The sequence below is a fragment of the Calonectris borealis genome, chromosome 5 (assembly GCF_964195595.1).
Source record: "Calonectris borealis chromosome 5, bCalBor7.hap1.2, whole genome shotgun sequence".
NCBI classification, from domain to species: domain Eukaryota; kingdom Metazoa; phylum Chordata; class Aves; order Procellariiformes; family Procellariidae; genus Calonectris; species Calonectris borealis.
Window position 1 is genome coordinate 28,089,726 of NC_134316.1, and position 21,982 is coordinate 28,111,707.

The 21,982-nt window shown below is 42.3% G+C and overlaps 2 protein-coding genes and 1 long non-coding RNA gene across 3 annotated transcripts in view; 1 reads left to right on the forward strand and 2 right to left on the reverse strand.

Annotated features, from left to right (window-relative positions):
- MIPOL1 (mirror-image polydactyly 1) overlaps positions 1 to 11,916 on the reverse strand; it is a 197,508-nt gene extending 185,592 nt beyond the window's left edge. The window contains exon 1 of the mRNA XM_075151627.1: positions 11,782 to 11,916. The gene's annotated coding sequence lies outside the window, so the exon portion shown is untranslated. The remainder of the gene's footprint in view (positions 1 to 11,781) is intronic.
- A 1,479-nt stretch (positions 11,917 to 13,395) lies between these two features.
- Positions 13,396 to 16,531, reverse strand: LOC142082903 (uncharacterized). Its single transcript, XR_012673887.1, has 2 exons — positions 16,331 to 16,531; positions 13,396 to 14,751 (listed from the first exon to the last, which is right to left on the reverse strand). It is a non-coding gene; the product is annotated as an uncharacterized LOC142082903 (long non-coding RNA).
- Positions 16,186 to 21,982, forward strand: part of SLC25A21 (solute carrier family 25 member 21) — a 264,449-nt gene continuing 258,652 nt past the window's right edge. The window contains exon 1 of the mRNA XM_075151638.1: positions 16,186 to 16,355. Within this exon, the coding sequence (XP_075007739.1) occupies positions 16,289 to 16,355 (67 nt within the window). The 5' untranslated portion in view covers positions 16,186 to 16,288. The remainder of the gene's footprint in view (positions 16,356 to 21,982) is intronic.

Genomic DNA, 21,982 nt, shown 5'->3' on the forward strand with positions numbered 1-21,982 from the left:
CCTGGATCAAAGCATCAGACCTCACTACAACCTCTGCTATTTAAAATGTGTTGCATTTCCCTGCTAAATGCTTCAAGCACTACATAAAATCTAAACGGTTCTCAAAAGAATCAGGTGCTGATACATAAGGAATGCTGAAATCACACGGAGGTGGTCTCCACTTTCTTCAAGGCAACTGCCAAATTCAACTGATGCATCAAGCACAGGAAAACATTCGTTATCAGTCATCTTTTCAGGATGTTCTCCATGCACTGGCAGGTGCAAGACTTGGTGTTTCTGTATTTTGTTTTTTAAAAACATTTTAAGGCCAAGTTTAATGAAGGCTTGTCTTTTTTTCCCCCACTTTTTAATGACCAGTAAACCCACCCTGTTCATTCTACCACTCATTTCATGTTTCATACAAGATTATTAATGTCTTTTGTTTCTAAGGACAAACATTCATTGGAATGTCATTTTCTGGACATTTTGTCTTTTCAGCTCTGCCTTGTATTTCACTGAAAGTTTTACTGTCAAACTTTTCCTGAAAAAGCCCTCTCCCTTTCCAAAGAAAATTCTCCTTTAACAAGAACATAAGCTAAAACTTTGTAACCATTCCCTTGAGGGGGAAAAGGCTTATTTTTATAAACACTCAAGTCAAATATTTATATTCTTCTACAGCTTCCTTTTTGTGCTAATATCACTGCCTCTGATTGTAACTAAATAAAAATTCAAAGTACACAAAAAAAGAGATCATTCTATTGTGCTCTAATAATCCAAAGATGGTTTAAAATACATCATTAACGGCAAGTCTACATGCTGAAACTTCAATCGTACATGAAAAGTCACGGCAGTGACCAATTGCTGCACAGAAGTCAAATTTCTTCCAAAAAAATTATTAAAAAAATAAAAAATTGACAATAACGGAAGTAGATTATATTTATATAAATTTATGTGTTCCTCCCTCAAAAATTTAAGATGTATATCCAGCTAAGTGTCTAACATCAATACTTGCTTCTATGAAATTACCAAATGCTTTTCATAACAGTTTCTAGAATAAAATACACTATTTTTACTATTGAAAAATAAGTTACTACTTGTACTGGGTCTGGTTTGGATGGAGGTAATTTCTCCATAACAGCCTGCATGGTGCCGTGTTTTGGATTTGTGGCTGAAACAGTGCTGCTAATACACCAATTTTGGCTATTGCTAACAGTGCTTGCACAGCACCAAGGCTTTCTCTTCTCCCCCTCCCACTCTGTCACTCCAGAGAGTACCCTAGGGGGTGGGCAAGAAGCTGGGAAGAGACAGAGCTGACCCAAACTGGCCAAAGGGATATTCCATACCATATAGTGTCATGCTCAGCAATAAAAACTGAGGTAAAGCAAGAAGGGGGTGTGCAATTTGTCTGAGACTGATTGGGCATTGGTATGCTTGTGTGTGGGAGGTGGTGAGTCTATTTGCATCACTGGTGTTTTGTTTGTTTGGTTTTTTTCATTTTTCTTTTTCCTTTGCTTATTAAACTGTCTTTACCTTGAACCACTAGTTTTCTCACTTCCGCTCTCCCTATTCCCTCTCCCATCCCGCCGGGGGTGGTGGCGAGCGAGCAGCTGTGTGGGTGCTTAACTGCGGGCCGGGGTCAACCCACCACGCCACCGTTTTTCTTTTCTCCCTTCAAAGCACAAGGATGTTCATAGTTGTGGTTTGTGTTTGTTTTTTTAAATGCACTGAAACAGTAACAAGTCGGAATACTGCCTAGAGTTCCCTCTCCGAAGTGCAACAAATACTTGCGTTTGAAGGACTGGTTTGCTATGTGCCATGTTAAAGAAAACGCATAATTTCATTTTTGCAAACTATATGCAAAAGTGACTATTAACCATCAAAACAAATAAAGCAAACCAAATGATACCACTCCAGCAGAATTCTAACTCAATAACTTATTTTTGACAAATGCTTTCACAATCTCACTTTTAACCCCATTTCCTAACATCTGAATGCAGGTTTCACATGCATAATGAACAGCAGGCAGAAACAGATTTCCAAAGATTATTTCAGATTGCAACTTAGCTTAGTATTCATATAGTCATCAGACAAATCTGCAGGCTTTAAGAATGACTTCATTTTTCTTTTGGGATATAAAGTACAGGAGTGTTACTGCACAGAAATATTAGTCAGAGCAAGAACACCGGGGACCCACACCCTTCCCATTGTTTTGAAATGTAAACATTAAGTCATCTAGAATTTCAAATGAGAAATGCAGGGTATACGTTATACAAATTGCGTACCTGTTATAATCACAGAATAATCCTAATCTGGAAGATTTTTCAAGTATATACTTATTGGCACAAACACGACAAAAACAACCCCCACAACAGAATGAAAACGTAATACCTCTTATTACGTCTAAAATATTACCCTCCTTTCTCCCTTTGAAATTAACAACTCTATCTCACATTTTCAAATAAAATTAGCACCTTGCTATTTAGCAACTGTTCTCACACTAGACTAACTATATATAAAACCACATTATGTAAATTTATTTCTAAAGGAAGTTGTTTGCAACTCGCATGTTCTTCATAGTTTTACAAGCGGCCTGCACAGATGTCAACAAACCAAGTCCACAGTGTCAGTTACTTGAACTGGGTATCACAGCGCTGGGACACACCATGCAAAACAGGGAATATGCAAGATTAGCTACTGCTGATTTTGAATTTATGAACTGTGTTATTCAACAAATTTCAATAATCAAAAATACAGTTTCAGAAGGATTAGTAGTTAGCATTAGTGATAAACAAAAATACAAAACCAACTCCTAAAACTTAAATTTTAAAAGCAAATTCTTCTGCTTTGCAACTTTCTTAAGAGCTTCCCACAGACACTGTTTTCGATGTCCTCAATCAAGATTTGCCTAACGACAAGCAGTTGACTCAGAAATTAACTGAAGAGTGAAAATGCGTGGCGCTCATACTTGCAGCGCTCTAGAACAGATCAGGGTATTTCACCTGACTGCCTGCCCCCCCATGAACACCGCAAAAGTGTCCCTAAGCTTCTCAGCACATGGTCACTGCCTTGACTTGCAAAGCTATACTAGACATCTAATTTTAAAACCATGTTCATTTATTACATATGAATAAAACACATTACAGATAGATGCTCGAGAAGCCTCTCCTGCCTGGCTCTCCGGGTAGAGAGGGTGCAGGTACTCTCACCAGCCTGTTCAAGGCTGGCTGTTGGCACAGGGCTCCATCTACCGGTTTGCGATCCTGCACAACCACGGGAAGAGCTGGTGGGAAAAAGATTAAAATCTCAACAGCTATTTCACATCTCCACTTCCTAATGAGAGTAGGATATTCAGAAAACACTATTGGTTTAGAAGAAAACAGTCAACCAAATACATGCACTCACACATGCCAGGTGGAAACAGTTGTACGTATATGAAATCTTTTATTATCTCTTAATATTGGTAAAATTGGTATCTCAAAAACTGTTGTAAAGAACCACCATTTTCCTACAAGAAGCAGCATACATGACTATACACTCCCGATGTAAAGCTTTATTGTCCCTTCTTAAAGCAAGCAAATAAGCAAACACAGATAACTCGGAAAAAATACTGAAAATTAATTGAGTAATATCTGCACAATTTAAGGCATTAGAGGTGGTCTTCTTTTTCCTTAAAAAAAGGATTCCTCAAATGTACAGAAGCAAAAAAGTTTCAGTAGGAGACTGCCATCAGTTTTCATCAAGGGTATTTCTGCACTGTAGCAACTGCAGCTCATGCAGCTATAGTACGTCTAACTTTAAAGATTAATTTGGCTACTGCTGTCACATGCAGCATTTCTCAAATTGAGCCATTTAACCCTCGCCTTACTAACCCCACTCTGCCTTCAGTTCATGTTTGGTAGTGAAAAAGAGCAGCATCTTTTCCTCCCTGGGACCCTATGTGCCCATCAGCCAACCCTGTTGAACACAGGCTGCGGAAGAGAAGCCAGAACAGAAAGCACCAGCAGTGCTATCACTTCCATGCAGCAGTTCAGGTAGTTACCTGAACTTGTTTTGAACAAGCTTACTGTGGTGAGTGTGGAGCAACAGCTAAGAAATTAGAGAGCACCTGCCCAAACAGCAATCACATCTAGGTGGCAAGGGCCAATGAATGGCTGACCAGTCACCCCAATTCTGTTCTCCGAGGCACGTCTAGCAAGATCAGCAGCTAACTTAAGACCTGGTGCAAGAAGACAGACAGTGCAGGAAAAGGACAGTGAGCTACACAACTCCTCTCCACCTCTTTTCTTTAAACACCCTGCCCCACGCTCAACACCAAGTTGAAGGCAGCTAAGTGGGACTCAGTTCTGTCAGAGGCACAAGAGCAATGGGCTCAGGGTAAGGGAATCACAGAAATACCCACATCCCTCACACTGTACCTATATGTAGGAAAAGATGAGAATAATTTAGCCAGGAACACCTCGAAACAACCAACAGATGGTTACAGCAAGGAGGCAGGAATGGAGTGAGGAGTAATAAAACCCAGGCACGACGGGATATCCTATAAGGCAGGATGAACAAGGACACCAAGGAATTCATGCAGTTCTTCCTGGGGCTCAGTTTTCCCAATTTAGCTTGTCCCCCTAAAATGATAGTTGAAGACACTAATGGACAAAATCTCCTACAATGAACTTGCATAACACCACAGAATGAGAACAGAATGCTGCCTTTTTTCTTTTTTATTTTAACTTGAAGGAAAAGCAAAATTTAAACCTTGAACATGGCTTTTCACTTGCTAAATTCAAATTTTAATCAAAATGCATTTTAAAATACAACTGAGCAGAACTATGGGTTGCTGATGTCTCTTTAAGGAACAATGACATCAATGCAGGCTACACTTGAGAAGGATATAGGTGTGGAACTACATCCTTTTTCATCATACATAGTCAGGTGCAAAGAGAAAAGTTTAACTTCAAGATTCCTGTGGTCTAATGAAAGTAAATACCATTACAAACAGATCCAAGAATACAGCCTTATTAAATACTGTTTGTTTTTCTTCAGATATAGATCATGGGAACTGAGATATTTAACTACTTCAAGACTAATTTTTATTCTATCGTAAACTGTTTACACTGTCAGCAAGCTCATGGTATCCTGACAACTAGCAGAGGAAAAAAAAAAGAAGAAAAAAGTGGAAAAAAGTCAACTAGCATCTTTGAAAACAGATTTAAATTGGTATCTGAGTATTTGTCTTATTTTGATTACACTGAGCAATTGAATGTCTGTGATACTACCTGTATCACTCATATAGTAGTATTTGTAATAAAGAAATTCAAAATCAGAACACATTTTTGTAGCTCCACAAAAAAGCTACAAAACATTCAACAAATCTTAAAATCGTGGTGGATGTTCCACAGTGCCATTTTCCTCATTACAAGGAAGGTACCAAGGAGCAAATTGGTCATACAGTGCTTATGTCAAACTTCAGGCAAGGAAAACCACATCCTAATACTCTGCTCCAACAGAAAATGGAAAAACTGCCTGTATCTGTGCACACTTACAAGCACACTCTAAAAAAACATGATGAAAAATACTGCTTTGTTTCTCATGCTTGTATCTAAAAATTTACATAACCAAGTTAACCCATTCTCACATATTGAGCACCTAATGTTGCAAAATCCTACAGAACCTGGAATTTTATTTACTTGAATTGAACCACAAGGACAACACATTGAGAAACAGAATCTTAAAGCAAGTCCAACGGTAAACCAAAGAAATTTGAAATTGAGAACTGTACTTGAGAAAACCAAATTATGCCTTTCTAAAAGTAATACTAATAATTTTAGTAAACTAGTATACTGATATTAATAACTTTATTATATCAATACTAATAACTTTATTATGGGGGGGGTATAATTTAGGCAACTACAACAAGCATAAATGACAATATCCAGACAGGACACTGCATTAGATATGCATCTTCTTCACATTTCACCATCTAATCTCTCTCAAACAGGACTAGCTGTTTTTAAATAAATATATAACTGTATCATACCATTATTGAGAGAAATGAATGCTTAAAAACAACACACTTATTTTTGCATAACTTGTTTCGATAGCATTGAAGTGGCCACTGGAATGTCTTAGAATAATTTTCTGATTATGTTCAGTTGGTATTCTCAGTTCTCTAACTACACTCAGCTACAAGCTGAGTTACCATTTTTCTTGGTAACTAGGCTTATCTTTTTGGCAGTCAATTAAGCTTCTAAAATTAAGTGAAATCTACAATACATAGGAAGAAAACAACAAAAACATAGTACAAACTGATATTTTATTTCCTATCAGATGTAATATGTAAGCACTAAGAATGGTTCCACTTCCTCACCTGTTGATACATTAGAATTAACAAAGAGAGGGGGTCAAATACATGTATTTGGAAATAGTGTAATGAAAGAAAGCGAAAGCAGAGCTAATTACTCCTAAAGGAAACAAGCCAAGGACATCTAAAAAAAAGAATCTATGTTCACAATACAAAGATTTATACATATTTAACTTTGTGCATTAAAAACTGAAATAACACACAATAATATTTTTAATTGTGTAAACGCTCTGCAAAAAAGAAATATTTTAGTACTTTTCACTTCCATACGTATCAACTGCCATACCTTGGAAAGCCCTATTCCCTTTCCCCACGCCAATCTAAGCTTAGTACCATTCATTTGTTAAATTGGCAACTAATGACAATTTCTAACTGGTCCCACCAAGTGTAACTCATACCCGCACACAACCATGAAGCAATTCTTCAGCACTAAATACTCTCTTTACAAGTGGACATTTTTATTTATAAGCTAAAGTACAAGGCAACATAAATTACTAGACTTCATACATTTTAAAAACACCATTAAAAATTCAGTCTGTTTGCTTCAAGTACAGCAATCTTTGATCCCATGTTAAATTCTCTCACAGCGGAGCATCATACAGCATTTTCAGAAGAGTTTTGATTCAGACACAACCCTGCTCTCATTCCACAAATCCTGACGGGAACTGCCGCCCCCTCACTCCAAAGAGCTAATCAATAACCAAGCATTTTAATCCTTCTTTGTCCTAATACTACATTATTGAAGCAGATTAGATTTTTCTAATTTATTTCACACTTAACATTTAAATTAGTGCATAGCTAGCTGGCATATTACTATTTAAATGAACGTATAACTTAAAGATCAAATTCTGTCTTCAACAGATTTACATAAAAGGACAGAAAGGATAACATTTGTCTACCAGCATGTTATGTGGATCTCCTTAACTCAATTTACTATGGATTTCATGGTGCAAAAATTAATGCCCTCCAGGAGCTGAACTCATTATGAATTATTTCTTCCAAACCCGCAGTGTAATCTCACGCTGCTGTGACCGATGGAAGTTTTGCCATTCACCTAAAGGAAAGTCAGATCTGTTCATTGCTTTGCTATTCTAGCAAGTGATACTGAGCAAAATGATACCATAGATGCTGTTTTGACTTCTTTCTAATAAGGAAAAGATACTATGAACCAGTCTCATGCATTTTATTCCCTTCTAAAACTGAGAGCAACATATTGATGATGATTTTAACTACACATGAAGTCGCCAACAGAATTATATGCCTTTTTCAACATGAATTTCCAGAATACATTTCAGCAACAATAATGGCAACAGCCTGTAGAGTCGCTCACGGACCCTACTCAGCCTTTCATCCCCTTCCCTACTCAGAACGCAGAGGCATCCCTGCAAGTCATCTGGCGCACGTGTATCACACCGAACTCAAAGCACACGTACAAATAGCCTCCCACTAGGCACCTGACCCAATAAACTCCTTTTACATGCCTGTGACAGAGAAGAATTGGTAAACAAAAAAAGAAAACAAGCTGTACACATATTCTGGTGGCCAACGTAAAGTTGACCATAGGTCACAGGTGCCACAACTCTAGCTTTCAAAACAAAAAATGCTTCCAAAATAATTAACTGAACCACTGAGTTTTAATTCCTCTGAAAAGCATGAAACAAATCTGACCACGTCTTTGACAAGGCTCAACCAAGTGTGATGGTGCACAGTAAATACAGCAAGCTGTTTTCACATGTAGTTGATGTTCAGTAACATACAGAGTTGATGTTCAGTAACATACAGAGGAAACCCATAAACACATACTGCATTATGATAGCTATCCACTGACATTCAATTTAAGTTATCATGTCTTGTACTTGGGACAGATAAACAGTGCCTGTTTGACTCTTCATACAAGAAGGCTCAAGAAATTCCATTTATTTGAGAGAATTGTAACATTTCAAAAAAATATGATTTGATTCACTGATACTATAAAAACCAAAAATCAATCCCAGCAATATTTCATACAAAATACCTTCAAAATTCTAATACATAATATTCTTTAATATACCAAAGGCCACAACTCTGCAGAAACTGCCAGTTTGCATTTTAACCCGTCCTTAACATACAAAAGTCCACATCAAGAATCACCAGGGAAAAGAGAATCCTGCTGTTATGGTTTCTGTACCATGGCTCATGAGGCTAGCAGGGAGCACGCCAACCATCCTATCACATAAAAAAATGGCAGCTCAAAGCAGCAGAGATTCATCTTAACAAATGAGCATACACACTGGTTCTTTCCATAGCTGTATCTGTTCTGCAAATAAGGGTTCAATACTGTTTGTATTACCCTCCAAAACCATTTTCCTTTAAAAGGAAAAGGCAAAAGCCAGCAATCAGGAATATCTGCTAGTTGCAACATTACCCTGTAGTTAAATCTGTTAATAGACTGCAGCCCAGAAGGGTTGATTGATTGTTTTAAAAGTAAGTTTCAAAACATCTGCTGCCCATATAGGACAACAGATGTAAAAGTGAAAAGAAGCCTCTGCATAGATTTGGGAGATCTGCAATGAAGTGAACATCAAGTCAGATCAGCAATTCATAGTTTAAAAACCATTAACGTGCAGCATCTACTCTGCCATATGTTTGACAGCCTAAAAATTTTAAGAGGAGGTAGCAAAAAGATTCACTAGGATATCTCTCAAGTTCACAACTGATTTTACACAAAACTATGATCAATAGGCAGGCAGGACCCCTTCCCCCTTCCCCCTCAGCTCATGTGTATCTTCTTGCTTTCAATTCTAGTGAATAATTTAATGATTCTTTCCACAGAGAATGACCAAACCCTTATTTTCCCTCCTCCCCTAACCACTTCCAGCAAGCTCTGAAAACTTCCTTACATTTTTACTAACCTAGGCACCCTCAAAAACTAAAAACCCCACTAATTGCAAAAAGCAAGATCTGGGCCACACGGCATTAGCACCGTACTATTTCTGCCAGTAATACAGTGCGTTGGGTTTGCCTCGCTGCAAGAGAAGTAGTAAGCCTGACAATTGTTTTGTTCTTACTGGTCAAGAAAAGAGGGTAACACCATAATAGTGCATTTCTAAGTTAGCATCATCTATAATGACTTCTAACAAGCAGGGACATAGAATAACAGAATGCAAAGAACAAAAGTAACATTTGCTTCTCCACAAGGAGCAAACTAATAATTAAAAAGGAAATGAAGTGAATCCAGAAACAAAACAAAAAAAAGGCAAGAAGTCTAATTAGTTATCACGTGAAAATTGGGGAACGGATTTTTAAAATTTCAGTTGCTACCCACTACTATTGGACAGAGTAATGGGAATCAGGCTCTAAAGAACTTGCAATATCACTTTATGAAAACCTGTAAGAACTACAAAAAGGGTATATACAAATGCCTACAATAAGGAATCATTCACTAAATCTAAGACAGTATATAATCTTCCTAACTACAAGAACTACTAGTTTGGTTTGAGCCTTACCAAGTCTAGGTATTTAGAAGAAAACGAGACAAAACATCTAATACTAGTGAAGAGATGGCCAGGAGGGAAAATGGATATTCTGCTACCATATGTCCTCTCCGCAGGCAGATTTACCAAGTCCTAGGAGGGCTATAATCTCGCTGATAATGCTGTCACTCCTAGTGATCAGATGCAGCAGTGACTGCAGAGCTTTGCAACTCCATCTCCTTCCCCCAAAACTTGCAGCAGCAGCTGTCCCTACTTTCTCAAATCCTGTACATAATTTTACCTCTCAGTCTCTCCCTTCACTTTCCATACTGCAGCCAGAACTCCAGTAAGTTCTCCTTAGCTGGATGGGCAAGACAAGTTTATCACTTCCAAGAGTCTGAAATCAGTGCTGATCCCTTTACTGGTGACAGGCAGAAGAGCTCATAGCCGTCATGCCAATGGTACCTCACTGGTGTATACGGCTCAGTCTCACACGTCTCATACAGCTGATACAGTCATGAATGACTACGTTTTGCATACTTCAAAGCAAAACAAAACAAAAACAGAACTACCATCTAACACAGCATGTTTACTTTAACTGTTATGACTGAGTTTTAACTCTTGTTAAACCTCACAAGATATTCAAGTTAGTGCCATAATATATTTAAATAAGCAAATAATCCAAAACAGGTGGTTTCAGGTTGAAACAAAGTTGTATATTCCCAGAGCAAAACTGGCCAAGAACAGACGCTCAAAGGTACAAGAACAAGCCAAGCAGATCACTGCATTTCCCTAGGACCCACAGGTATCTCAACCTCCAGAATGTGCAGGTCTGAGATCTGCGGAGCCAGCAGCGCATCTCTGTGGTTAACTGATTTTTCTTCCATAAGTAAAGCACTGCAACTTTAGACTGTTCTAACGGTAGTTAGAACTTGCTGAAATATTTAAAAAGACAATATGCTGCTGCAGGGCACTCAAACTCAGGGTGAGCAAATTCTTACAGCACCCAGCCCCAACCACCTCAACCCCCTGAAGTTGTACCTAGACCCAGTTGTAGTTGTTCCACGGGCAAATATTGGAGGGTGTGCTGTCTCGGATAAAACAGACCTCTGGGTACACATACTGAATGTTTTTCCTCCAAACTGCTCACACTGAGAAATCATAGTCTTTTTCTCAAATGAAACAGACCTTCACAACACCATCAAGAAACCGGATTAGCATGCAACTTACTTATATTAGAAGCTGAGGTATACAATTCATTGGGACTTCCTAAGGATCTTTTTTCAAAGTCATAAATTTGGGGGAAAAAAAAAAAATTCACAGATTGCAAACTTTATTTTGGTAGGGGTTTTTTGTGTGGGTTTGCTTTTTTTAATTTATTACTATTGTGAGCACCCTCCACAGCCTGTTCTCACCAGAGACTACAGATCCAGCACCGACCTCCCGAGTTTGTTCGGGACAGGTTTCACCTCCGATTCTCCGAGCCACCTTCCCAGCGCTGCCCCCTCCCGGGAGGCGGCAGCCTGTCCGCCCCTGCCCCCCCGCCGAGCTGACAGCCTCTGAAACTCCAAGTCGCGCATCCCCGCACGGGAAACTTGCTCCCCGTCTCTCCAGCTGCACAGCGGGCGGTAGGTCGGGCAAGCCGCGGAGCGACCGGGCAGAGGGGTGTAACGGTAACCCAGCCAAGGGGCTGCGCCGGGGGGCTGCCACGGCCCACGCAGCCGGTAAGTGGAGCAAGGGCCCGCCGGCGGCGGAGCAGGCCGGGCGGCGGCCCGGCCCCAGAGGCGGGGAAGGCGAGGAGGCCAGGCAGGGCCGCTTGCCCGCGAGGAGGCGCTGAGGGCAGAGCGGCCACTACCAACGCCGCCTCGGCGGGACGCGACGCCGCCGCCCAGCCCCGCCGCAGGAGACGGGGCGAGTTCAAACCCGAGCGCCGCGGGGCAGCCACGGCCTCACCGGGCCGCAGCCGCCGAGGGAAGCGCCCCGCCAGCCCGTTACCTGCGCGCTCCTCCCCCGCTGCCGGCGTGCGGGCGGCCCCGCGCCGCCGCCTCCACAACAAAGCCCGCGAGCGGGCGGACCCTGCGGCCGGGGCGGGAGGAGGGGCGGGCGCGCGCGCGCGCGCGCGTCGCCCCCGAGGGCGCGCAGCGGCGGGGCCGCGGCCCGAGGGCGGGGCTCAGCGGCTCGAGCGCGGGCGCGGGCGCGGGCTCGGGCGCTCGGCGCCGCCGTGCGGGCGGGAGAGGCGGCCCAAGGCCAACGGTGGCGGCGGGCCGGGACCCACAGGGACGGGCGGAGGCGGGGCCTGCGGGGTGCGGGAGTTTGAGGGGCTGGTTTGCGGGCGTCCCTGGCACGGGTCATGGGAGCGGGCGTCTCCTCTGCCCACGCTTCCCCCGCACAGGGAAAAGCCGTTTCCTTTTTGCGGGGTTAGCACTGGAGCGCTGCCCAGGCTGGCCAGGAACGGCATTCCCTACTAACGATATCGTAATCACAAATGGAGAGAGAAACCCTGCCAGGGCTATTAAGGAGGAAAATGTAGTAGCGCACATGTACTGGTTTGGGAAGAGGCCATATGAAAATGGGATTAAGCCCAGAAGTGCTTTAGGAAACCTGCACAGTGGGAAGGTTGCCCTTTGTGGGGGAGTCTGGAGAATAAGGGAGATGCGCGATATATGAGACTTTAAACAGGAGAATTTAATTGTGTTGAGGTGAATAGATTTGGGGTTTGAATACTGAGAGACATACTTAATAGTCTCCTAACAATAGCAGAGTTTATTTTTTTAAGGAGCAGGTGTAATGCTATTCTGTAAACATATCTCTGTGTAAATTATACACCCTCTGAACATTATTTTTCTTTTTTTTTCATGTAAACCTTCTTTTTGTTGCAGTGACACCTTCTGCAGAAAATCTAACCAACCAGTTTCTGCACCCTCTGATCAACTCCAAATTCTCTTTACTGTTGAAATACTGCAGCAAGTCCGTGTTAATACTAGATTTGCTATTTGTATCCAAAGGAACATTGCGCAGCGCGACCTACATCTCTGGAACAAAAAAGTAGTGATGTTTCAGCATCTGCTTTTTGATGATACAGAACACCGGAGACTTGATGATCCTGCGGTACTTATTGAGCAGCAGTCTCAAAGAGCCAAACCAAGGGAACTAATGCAAATGCTAATGAAACATTGAAGTTGAGATTTTAATTACTTAAAGGTCAGCACATTCAAAGTTTATTAATTTAAGGGAGTTATTCTGCATTCCCACAGCAATCCCCACTCTGCTCTTGCATAGATCAAAGAATTCAAGTTACTGTTTATTTGCTGATGCACGCAGGTATAACTGAACGTTATACCTGAATATTATTCCTTTTTGCAATTAAGGTCTCAGGCTTTTAACACTTTATTAACACTTCTCTGTATATTTTCTATGTTCCCGTACTTTTCAGTAGCAATAAACCCGTTGTTTTTCTCTAATCTTTGTTCTAAATTACCAAAGGCTACATTTTCTTTCAAGCTTGGAACCTCTATTCAGTTAGCAACATTTGTTGCTAGACTATCACAAAACACTCACAGAAACTCTGCAACAGAAACATAGCAGAACAGTATTGCAACTTCATGGAAATATTTTCCCAAAGATACTTTTATAAAGTTTTGGCTTCCAAATACTACGGGGCCTGCAATCCGTGTTTGGAAAACGTGTTTGGAAAGATTTGGGAAATGATTCCCAGAAAAGGCTGTGAGGGGGATGAAAACACTGTAGTTTCAGAACCTTGTGCGCAAAACCCACTTGTAAGCTGTTGAAGAATCTTTCCTTCTCAAAATGTAAAAATCATTGGGTTTTTGTTGGTAGAAAAAAAGGTTTTTTCCCAGTGAATGAGGTGGACAGTTAAATGAGATTAATCTTGTTTCTAATAGGTTTTCATTATTTTGCTTAATTTATTTCCAGATTCTCTCCCTCAGTTTGACAGTAACCTTTATATTTCCATCCATCAAATCTGGAGAGCTGTGATCTGAGAAGTCTCCCTTTCACGACACTATCTGAAACAATTTGTCTCTGACTGCACTGCTTTCCACCTTTATGAAATAAGTAGTGGCATTTTAATCCCAATCTAAAATATATTTTGTCCTTTATTTTCTCTTTGATTACAGTGAATTCTGGCCATCAGAATGCTGGAATGCTATTTTTTCCTCTCCATCAACTTTACGTATTTCCATCTTCACTTTTATAGTAGTCAGGTATGCCTTTCTTCACAATGGACTTTTTCCTCAACTTTTCCCTTTTCCTTGAGGAAAAGATGTGGTATTATTATAACAAACGCAGATTTCTCTTGTACGTTAAAGGTACCTTTCCGGGACTGGAGGGTGAGGAAAACTAGCATGTATTCTCTTCAACTTTGCTATGCTACATATATTCCTAGTGTCAGTCATGAAATCCCGATTTTAGCACAATGCCTCTGCATGCCTAGGATTCATTCTGCCTAGGATTCTAACTTAAAGTCACTACCTCAAAGTCTTTAAATGAACATCTGGAAGCTCCTCTCTTACTAAACTAAAATGTATCTCAAACATGGAAAACTGCACAAATACATTGTTCAGACATAAGAAACAGATCTAACTTAATATGTTTCTTAAGGAATAGAGAAAGAACTGGGTACCAATATTTGCCTTTGGTAGCTGTGCTGCAGGAATACATAAATGCACCTAGTTACAAATATGCTATGCTTTGATTTTAGCATAAGCTGATGCCCCTGTAAGGCAACAGCAGTCTGTCTTTTTTTCAGGGGAGAGAAGTTAAAAAATAAGGATGTAAAAACTACCTTTCTTTTCCTTCTCTTTTGAAGAGGTGCCAGCAAATCTAGCCTCCTAGTTCTATTTCAAGATGCTCAAGATCACACATGGTATTCAGAATGGCTTTGAAGATAACTTGAAGGATTTCTGATTCAAAATGAATATCCTTGTCTGTGTTAACACTGTAGGGCTGTTAGCAAGAAAGCAAAAAAAAATTAATCCCAAATTATCCATGTGACTGGTTAAACAAACAGTCTAGCACCTTATTCAAGAGCCATTTCCTTAAATCCATCTTGAGATCAACAGTAGCTCTGTTTTCTTCCCCAAACCAATGTAATTCAGGTCGTACATACCCCTGATTGTTAGAAAAGAAGCAACAGTCAAGCTCAGAGTGGACAAGCCTTCCCTTAGGGTAAAACAGATCAGCAGTATTAGAGGCTGTGGGCCACGTGCAAAAGGAGGAAACAGAGAAGAGTATGAGAAACCACAGTGCTATTCAGAATTAGGGGGAAGAGAAGAAGTGGAGACAAAGAAAAAATCTTTAGAGCTAGATGGTTGGTAACCTAGGGATTTGACTAGTAGAACAGGTTCAGGGTTAGAGCAGGGAAAGTAAAAGACCACCTGCAATACTGCATTTGCTCCCAGTTTTTGCAGGCTCCAAATCCATAGAAACATTCAGGTATTCAGTTGTTGATTAAGTGCTTAGGCTGTAGTTTATTAACCTGAGTGCCGTTTTGAATCTGGCTCCAAGTCGAAAAGACTGTGTCTGTACTAGTAAGCAGAAAGGATCTACGCCCATTCTCTGGCCCTGAGAACAAACATCCTTGTGTGTTCTGCATCCATGCGGCTGAACTGTCTTCCCCTTCAATGGTGCCGCCTCTGGGGATGAGCCTGGAAAAGCACGGTTTGGCCTTGGCAAAAACAATGTTGGGGACTGTCAGCAACGGCACCGTGTCCCAGCACTTGAGCCCATGCCCTGGCACTGTTTCATTTACTAACGTGGGCCAATAGGTCTGCGTAACACACGCAACAGCCACTCTCCAAGTGACAAAATACCCGTGTCCTTTGAACAGCTGGATCCAAAGTCTAAAGGTTTTAAAAGAACAGTATGCTTCAGAAAGACAGCTGGTGAGCCAAACGGCACCACCGACCCTTCCTGGAAGTGGAGCACCAGCGGATCTGCCGGTGTTGGCTGGGTCTCAGCAGCGGTGGGAGCAGGACTGCAAGTCGTGCTGTATGGCACCAGCCCCGAAGCGAGCAGTAAACGGCACAAGCCTGAGGAGGTGACGGGCCTTCCCCCGCCAGCCCACTGACAGTCCGCCAAAGCCTTGCCTCCCCGCCCCAGCGAGGGCGATCCCAGCGCCGTCTGTCCCAGCTCTGCCCGGGAGAGCGAGCCTGCCGGTTTCCCGGCTGGAAGCGATCAGAGAGCCCTTTCCCCTCCGTAATCGCCAGCAGCTGCGAGCCCGGGCCCTGCCTGGGGCCGCCCTCTGCCCGCCGGCTACTAAAGGCCGCTGCGCGGCCGCGCGCCTTCCGCCAGCGCGGGGGCCAGTCCCGCGCCCGCCCCCCCCCCCCCCCGCCCGGCCTTGCCACGGCCCCCTCCCTCCCCCCCGCAGATAATTGCGCCTCCCCCGGCTCTTCCCCACCCGCCCAGCGCGGAGTCGGCCCCGGCTCGGCAGCCGCTCTCCAAGGGCCGGTTGCCTCTCGCCGCCGCCGCGGCGCGGGCGAGGATGGCTCGGAAGCCCGGGGGCTTTCTGCAGGAGGCGTCTCACCAAGTCGTCGCTGGAGGCTCGGCGGGTAAGTGGGCGCATTCCCTCTGGGCGGGGAGGGTCTGCCCGTCCCCCGCCGGCGCTCCGCCGAGCTGAGGTGAAGGCAGCCGCCCCCTCGCCGCTCTCCTCAGGCGCAGGAGCGGCGGCGGGGAACGGCCTGGCGCGGTGGTGGCTCCTCCCCCGCCGGGTGGCGCGGGCGGGCCCCTGAGGCGGCCCGGGGGTCCCGGGGGCGGGAGCGGCGCGGCCGGGCGCGGCGGTAACTTCTGTATCGGTGCTCGGCCCCCCGGGGAGGCGAGGAGGCACTTCCCTGGGTCTGCGGTGTATCTCCGCTAAACACACCCTACGGCCCCTGGGATGATAAGGGTGGCAGGCGGGCCCCCTTCAACGGTAACAGCCGTCGCTGTCCCCTCGTGAGCTTCTGTGGTGGGCGGCAGTTGATCTTTCCTTGCTTGAGGGGGACTGAGTCACTAGCTCTTACAGATGTGCCTACTGCGTGCCCGCATAACCCGCTAGCGGCGCGTTGATGCGGGACAGAAAATGTTGTTCCCCTTCTCAAACTCGTTCCCTGTGGCACCCTCCGTCGCTGCCTTATAGAGAAACCGATGCAGGGCTATAGTGGAAATGCGTTTCTGTGGTTTTTAATACTGTTAGGAATGTCGAGGTTGCTAATTCATTACATCATTTGTACTGCAAACTACAAATGTCAAAACTGTATACATCTACTCAGCAATGAAAGCACTGCGAGTTAATTTCTATAGTTTGTTTTCCCTAAATCAGAATCAATGTGAAATACTTATGTCAGCTGCAGTGTAGGAAGTATTTACACAATATCCTGCTTTTTCAGTGTATACATGTAAATCCTGTTAGCACTTCAAATCCTGTGTTTTTAAGTGTTCTTTAGTGTCTCTTTTGGGGTCAAAATGCTGTTTGCCATGGTACGTTTTAATTGAAAGAGGAAAGCTACATGGTAATACTGCTGTCTTACGTAATGCTTTGGTGCAAGCAAGATTCTTCTGTGGGTGAGTACTGTGTGGCTGTGACACTGCATGTGAGCTGGTGCTCCGTTCACTCCAATTCCCCTGCTGCCCCTGAATCCACTTTTATGCATTCCTGCCACCAACACACATTTGAGCGCTTCCTTTTCATGCTTGTGACTCCATGTCCTTTGTTTTCAGCCTTCTGCTTTGACACAGAGAGATGTCACAGCAGAAGCGGAGCGGTCTGCTGTCCTGGCGCTTCCAGTGTATTTTATGACTGTTTATGTAGCTCTTCTGCAGCCTTGGAAATCCTAAAGCTTTTTTAGCTTCTGCTTGGTACCATCCCCCTCTTCCCTTAGGACAGAAAGGAAAGGTTTAATCTGTACTGGCCTGTTGAAGGCCCTTCATACCTGAAGGGATACTGAGGTGTTTTGCCACCAGATGTTTTGCAAGATGACAGATTTATCTGCCCACAGCAGTGGGCCTGTGCTTTAGTGATTCAGATTGATCTAACTCAGTGTCTTCCCATCCTCTGGCAGTAGCCTGTTTTCTTTACAGGCTCTCTTTGGTCATAGAAGTACAGACAGGTTGGCTAACACACTGGAAAGAAAATTGTCATTTACATAAAGGCAGAGTTTTACAGAAGGACTAGAATTGGAAAATGAGCATGTTTGAGGGTCGTGTAGGGAAAAGACGGCATGAAAACTATTTGCTGATCTGGTAGGCATAAATGTTAAGGTGAGAGAATTCTCTATTCAAGGAGACAACTGATCTGCACCTAATGCTTTTTTAAGGTATGATATGGGAAGCCTGTTGAATCTAGTCCAGAGGCATATTGTGAAAAGATGCTTTTGTGGTTTAACCCCAGCTGGTAACTAAGCCCCACACAGCCGCTCACTCACTCCCCCCCAGTGGGATGGGGGAGAGAATCGGAAGAGTAAAAGTGAGAAAACTCGTGGGTTGAGATAAAGACAGTTTTATAGGTAAAGCAAAAGCCATGCACACAAGCAAACAAAAACAAGGAATTCATTCACTACTTCCCATCGGCAGGCTGGTGTTCAGCCATCTCCAGGAAAGCAGGACTCCATCACATGTAATGGTTACTTGGGAAGAAAAGCACCATCACTCTGAACGTCCCCCCCTTCCTCCTTCTTCCCCCAGCTTTATATGCTGAGCATGATGTCACATGGTATGGACTGTCCCTTTGGCCAGTTGGGGTCAGCTGTCCCGGCTCTGTCCCCTCCCGACTTCTTGTGCACCCCCAGCCTGCTCGCTGGTGGGGTGATGTAAGCAGAAAAGGCCTTGGCTCTGTGTAAGCACTGCTCAGCAATCACTGAAACATCTTTGTGTTATCAACACTGTTTTCAGCACAAATCCCAAACATAGCCCCAGACTAGCTACTGTGAAGAAAGTTAACTCTACCCCAGCCAAAATCAGCACAGATGCTGGCATCCTTTTGCTTAGTCTCCTGTCAGGCAGGTTCCTTAGCTCCATCACTAGCCTTAAATCTGTACAGAAATTTCTACTTATTGGTTTTGAAATAAACTAGTAAGGACTGTTCTCTAGGCCTGAACAACACTAAAATTGTACCAGAGGGATTGGTAAGCATATGGCTTAAAGTGCGAGTTCTAAGGTATTGGAGGGAAATGGCTCAAACTTGAAAACTTGCTTGACAGATGCTTAAAACTCAGTGGTGTTTTTCTTGGTGGTTTATAGAGAAGACAGAAGAGGAAAGCTGTAGCTTTGAGGTCTTTGGTCTAAAGGTTAAATTTCTCAGGCAAGTGTGGATCCAACATTGAAAAGGTGGAATCAGGAAGGAAAGGAGGGCATGAGTTGTTAAATGTACTTAGTATTTCATCCTAGTGAGGGATTTGGTTGCCTGACTTTAGTTTCCCAGTATCACTTTAGATACCCTATATTGCTTTTGGCTGCCTCTGTAGAAGGACATAGGGCTCTTGTAGATGCTTTGTCATATTTACTGGCCTCATGTGAATGTTACACATATCCTAGTGTGTCTTTGCTACCTATACAACAGCCTGGTATTTCGAAGGAAAAAAAAATCATTGTGGTGAACTAATACTTAGATTTTTAAGAAGTTCTGATCATCTTAACTCATACAGCTAAGCACAAGGAATGTATAAAGCTCTTTGTAAGAAAGGTGCTGTAAGTTTATATCTTTGTCAAAACAGTGATAGGAAAGGGAAGTAGCTGGGGAATGAACTGCACAGCAGAACAGGTGTAATTGAAGGGTCAGAAATATTGTCTGCATAAGTAAAATGAGAGGTTATTTAGCATCTGCGTGTCTGATGCAAAAGGATCTGATAAGAAGTGATTCTGCTAGGTTGAGTGGAAAATTATTAAAGATAAGCCTAAGCTGTCAGAACAGGAAGAAAGGGATTTTTGAAGCTTTATGGAAGATGACAGGACTTGTTCATGGACTTAATAAAGACAGGGGAAGGGGAAAGAAAGAAATCAAGCATGACCCCTAGTCTCCAGGGCTGATAAAATGGAAGATACTGGCATGCTGAAGGAAAGAGAAATGAAAGTATTCAGTGTTGTAAAGGAAAAGATTTAAACACACCATTGGCTGTCTGAGGCATTTCTAAGTTAAGATAAACTTGAATGGCTCTCTACTGTAATTGAACTGTAAAACCCAAGCATAACAGGATCTCATGCGAACTTCATGTCTGCAGCAAGGGGTGCATCTGCTTCCATATGGCTTGTAATTTGACTTCATATTAAATTGAGAGCTCTGCTTCCTGATGGTGAACTCAATCTTAAATATGAACAAAGTATTACTCAGTCGTGGCTTATGTTCTTTCTGCTGGCATTCAGTTTGCTCCCATCTTTCAGATTCCTGAATGGAGGTTAACAGAATAATTGAAAATACTTGGTTTTGTTTGCTTGCCTGGGTGTATGACAATAGTGAGGAACAGGACTTTGACTAAAATGTAGTTGGGACACTTCATTAGTAAGTTTGGTCCCTTTTAATACAGTGAACTGCAGGCATACTCCTTTTCTCTAGTGGTTAATTAGTAAACTAAGGCATGTGTGGAATTTATAGGAAAAAAAATTAAACAGAAAATAAACTCTTTAAACTGTAAGAATCACTGTGAAAAGAACAACCTGGGAATCTCTGATTGATTTCCTTATATTTATAGCAGTTCTTCAAAAGGCTATTTGAGAAGTCCACACAATGCAGGGTTCAAATCACAGGAAGAATTGTTTCTCCAACTCACAAGGATCAAAAAACCCTTGTTTTGTCTGCCTGTATGGAAAAGGCAGAAATTAAAATAATAAATCGCGTTGCATACAAAGTTGATGGATATTTCTTTCCTCATAGAGAGGAATTGAGTACTGCAAAGTATGTTGTGTGATACCCAGATCGATTTGCTAAGACATCCTTGTAACAGAGTCTTGAGTCAGTTTGAATTATGAAGCACAAATGTCATCCTAAACAATTGCACAGATGACCTTTTGCTGAGTGAAGGGAAGCAGCCGAAAACCTGAAGGTTTTAGGATGCTGCTACTTGGTATAGGTGTGGTTTTGGTTTTTAGTAACAAAAAGCAGCAGATGGAGGCAATTAGCTCAACCCACAGGTAACATAATTTCATTTGTATTTTGTTTGTATGTTCACCTCTCTTGCTTCCATACACTTGGAAACAAATAACATGTAAACGTTTTTGATTTTGAAGTTAAAATTTTGAAGAATTTATTTAATATGTGTAGTAGGTGATAAATACAAAGATGACATGTTTTTCAAATCTGTAATGTTGAACTGATCTTTAAGTACTTTTCTGCTGTAATTCAGTGTGTTTCTCTTCCTAATTTTGTTTAATAAATGCACTATTGGCTTTCTCTTATTGCAAAATGAGTATGGGAAAGTCAGAACAAAATGAGCTTTTTTTTTAAAAAAAAAATTACTTTGTAAGAATAACTGGAGCTGGTCTTTTTTCCCCATTCTTCATATTTTCATGAAACAGCAGGGTTTCTGCCTGTCTGGATCTCTTGGCTTCGATTTTTTTGGAAAGAGTTAGGTTTCCAGCTGCATTGAAATGTAATAGGATTTGGGAGTCTAATTCTTTTAAGCTCCTTTGAAAGTCCAAACCTTTTCTTTTGAGGTGTTTTATTTCAGGAGTAGACAAAGTTGATTATCCTGGATAGTAGCAACTCGTTTGAACCAGATCTCTAAGCAGGAAAGCCAATTGTCAGAGTAAGACTGTCGGATGCAAATATAGTATTAAAAACAGTGTTTGGTCTTCCTATCACTAGAGGCATTAGGCAGAGAAACATCATTACAAGGTATGCTAGCCAGCATACTCTGTGAAACACCTTAGGTTATTTGGGCTGTATGAATGGGAGAGGGAGTGTGATAGATATACAGGAAGCACTTTAAACAGCAGGACACTCTTTAAACAGCAGGAAAATTGTCTAATTCCGCCCTTTTTTTGTTTTGATTATTTTGCTGACATTTTTCTGGGAATTAAAGTTAGGCTGAGTGTTCTGTTTTCTTAGCTGCTTTTTTCTTGCTTTTAAGCCATGCAATTGGCATTCATGTGTTACTAAAATAATCAGTTAATGCTCAGAGGTAATTTCAACTAGCTAAGTACTTAACTAAACCTTGTAACTATGTTGACTTGAAAACATAATATTTTAAAGTGCTCAAACCTTCCTATT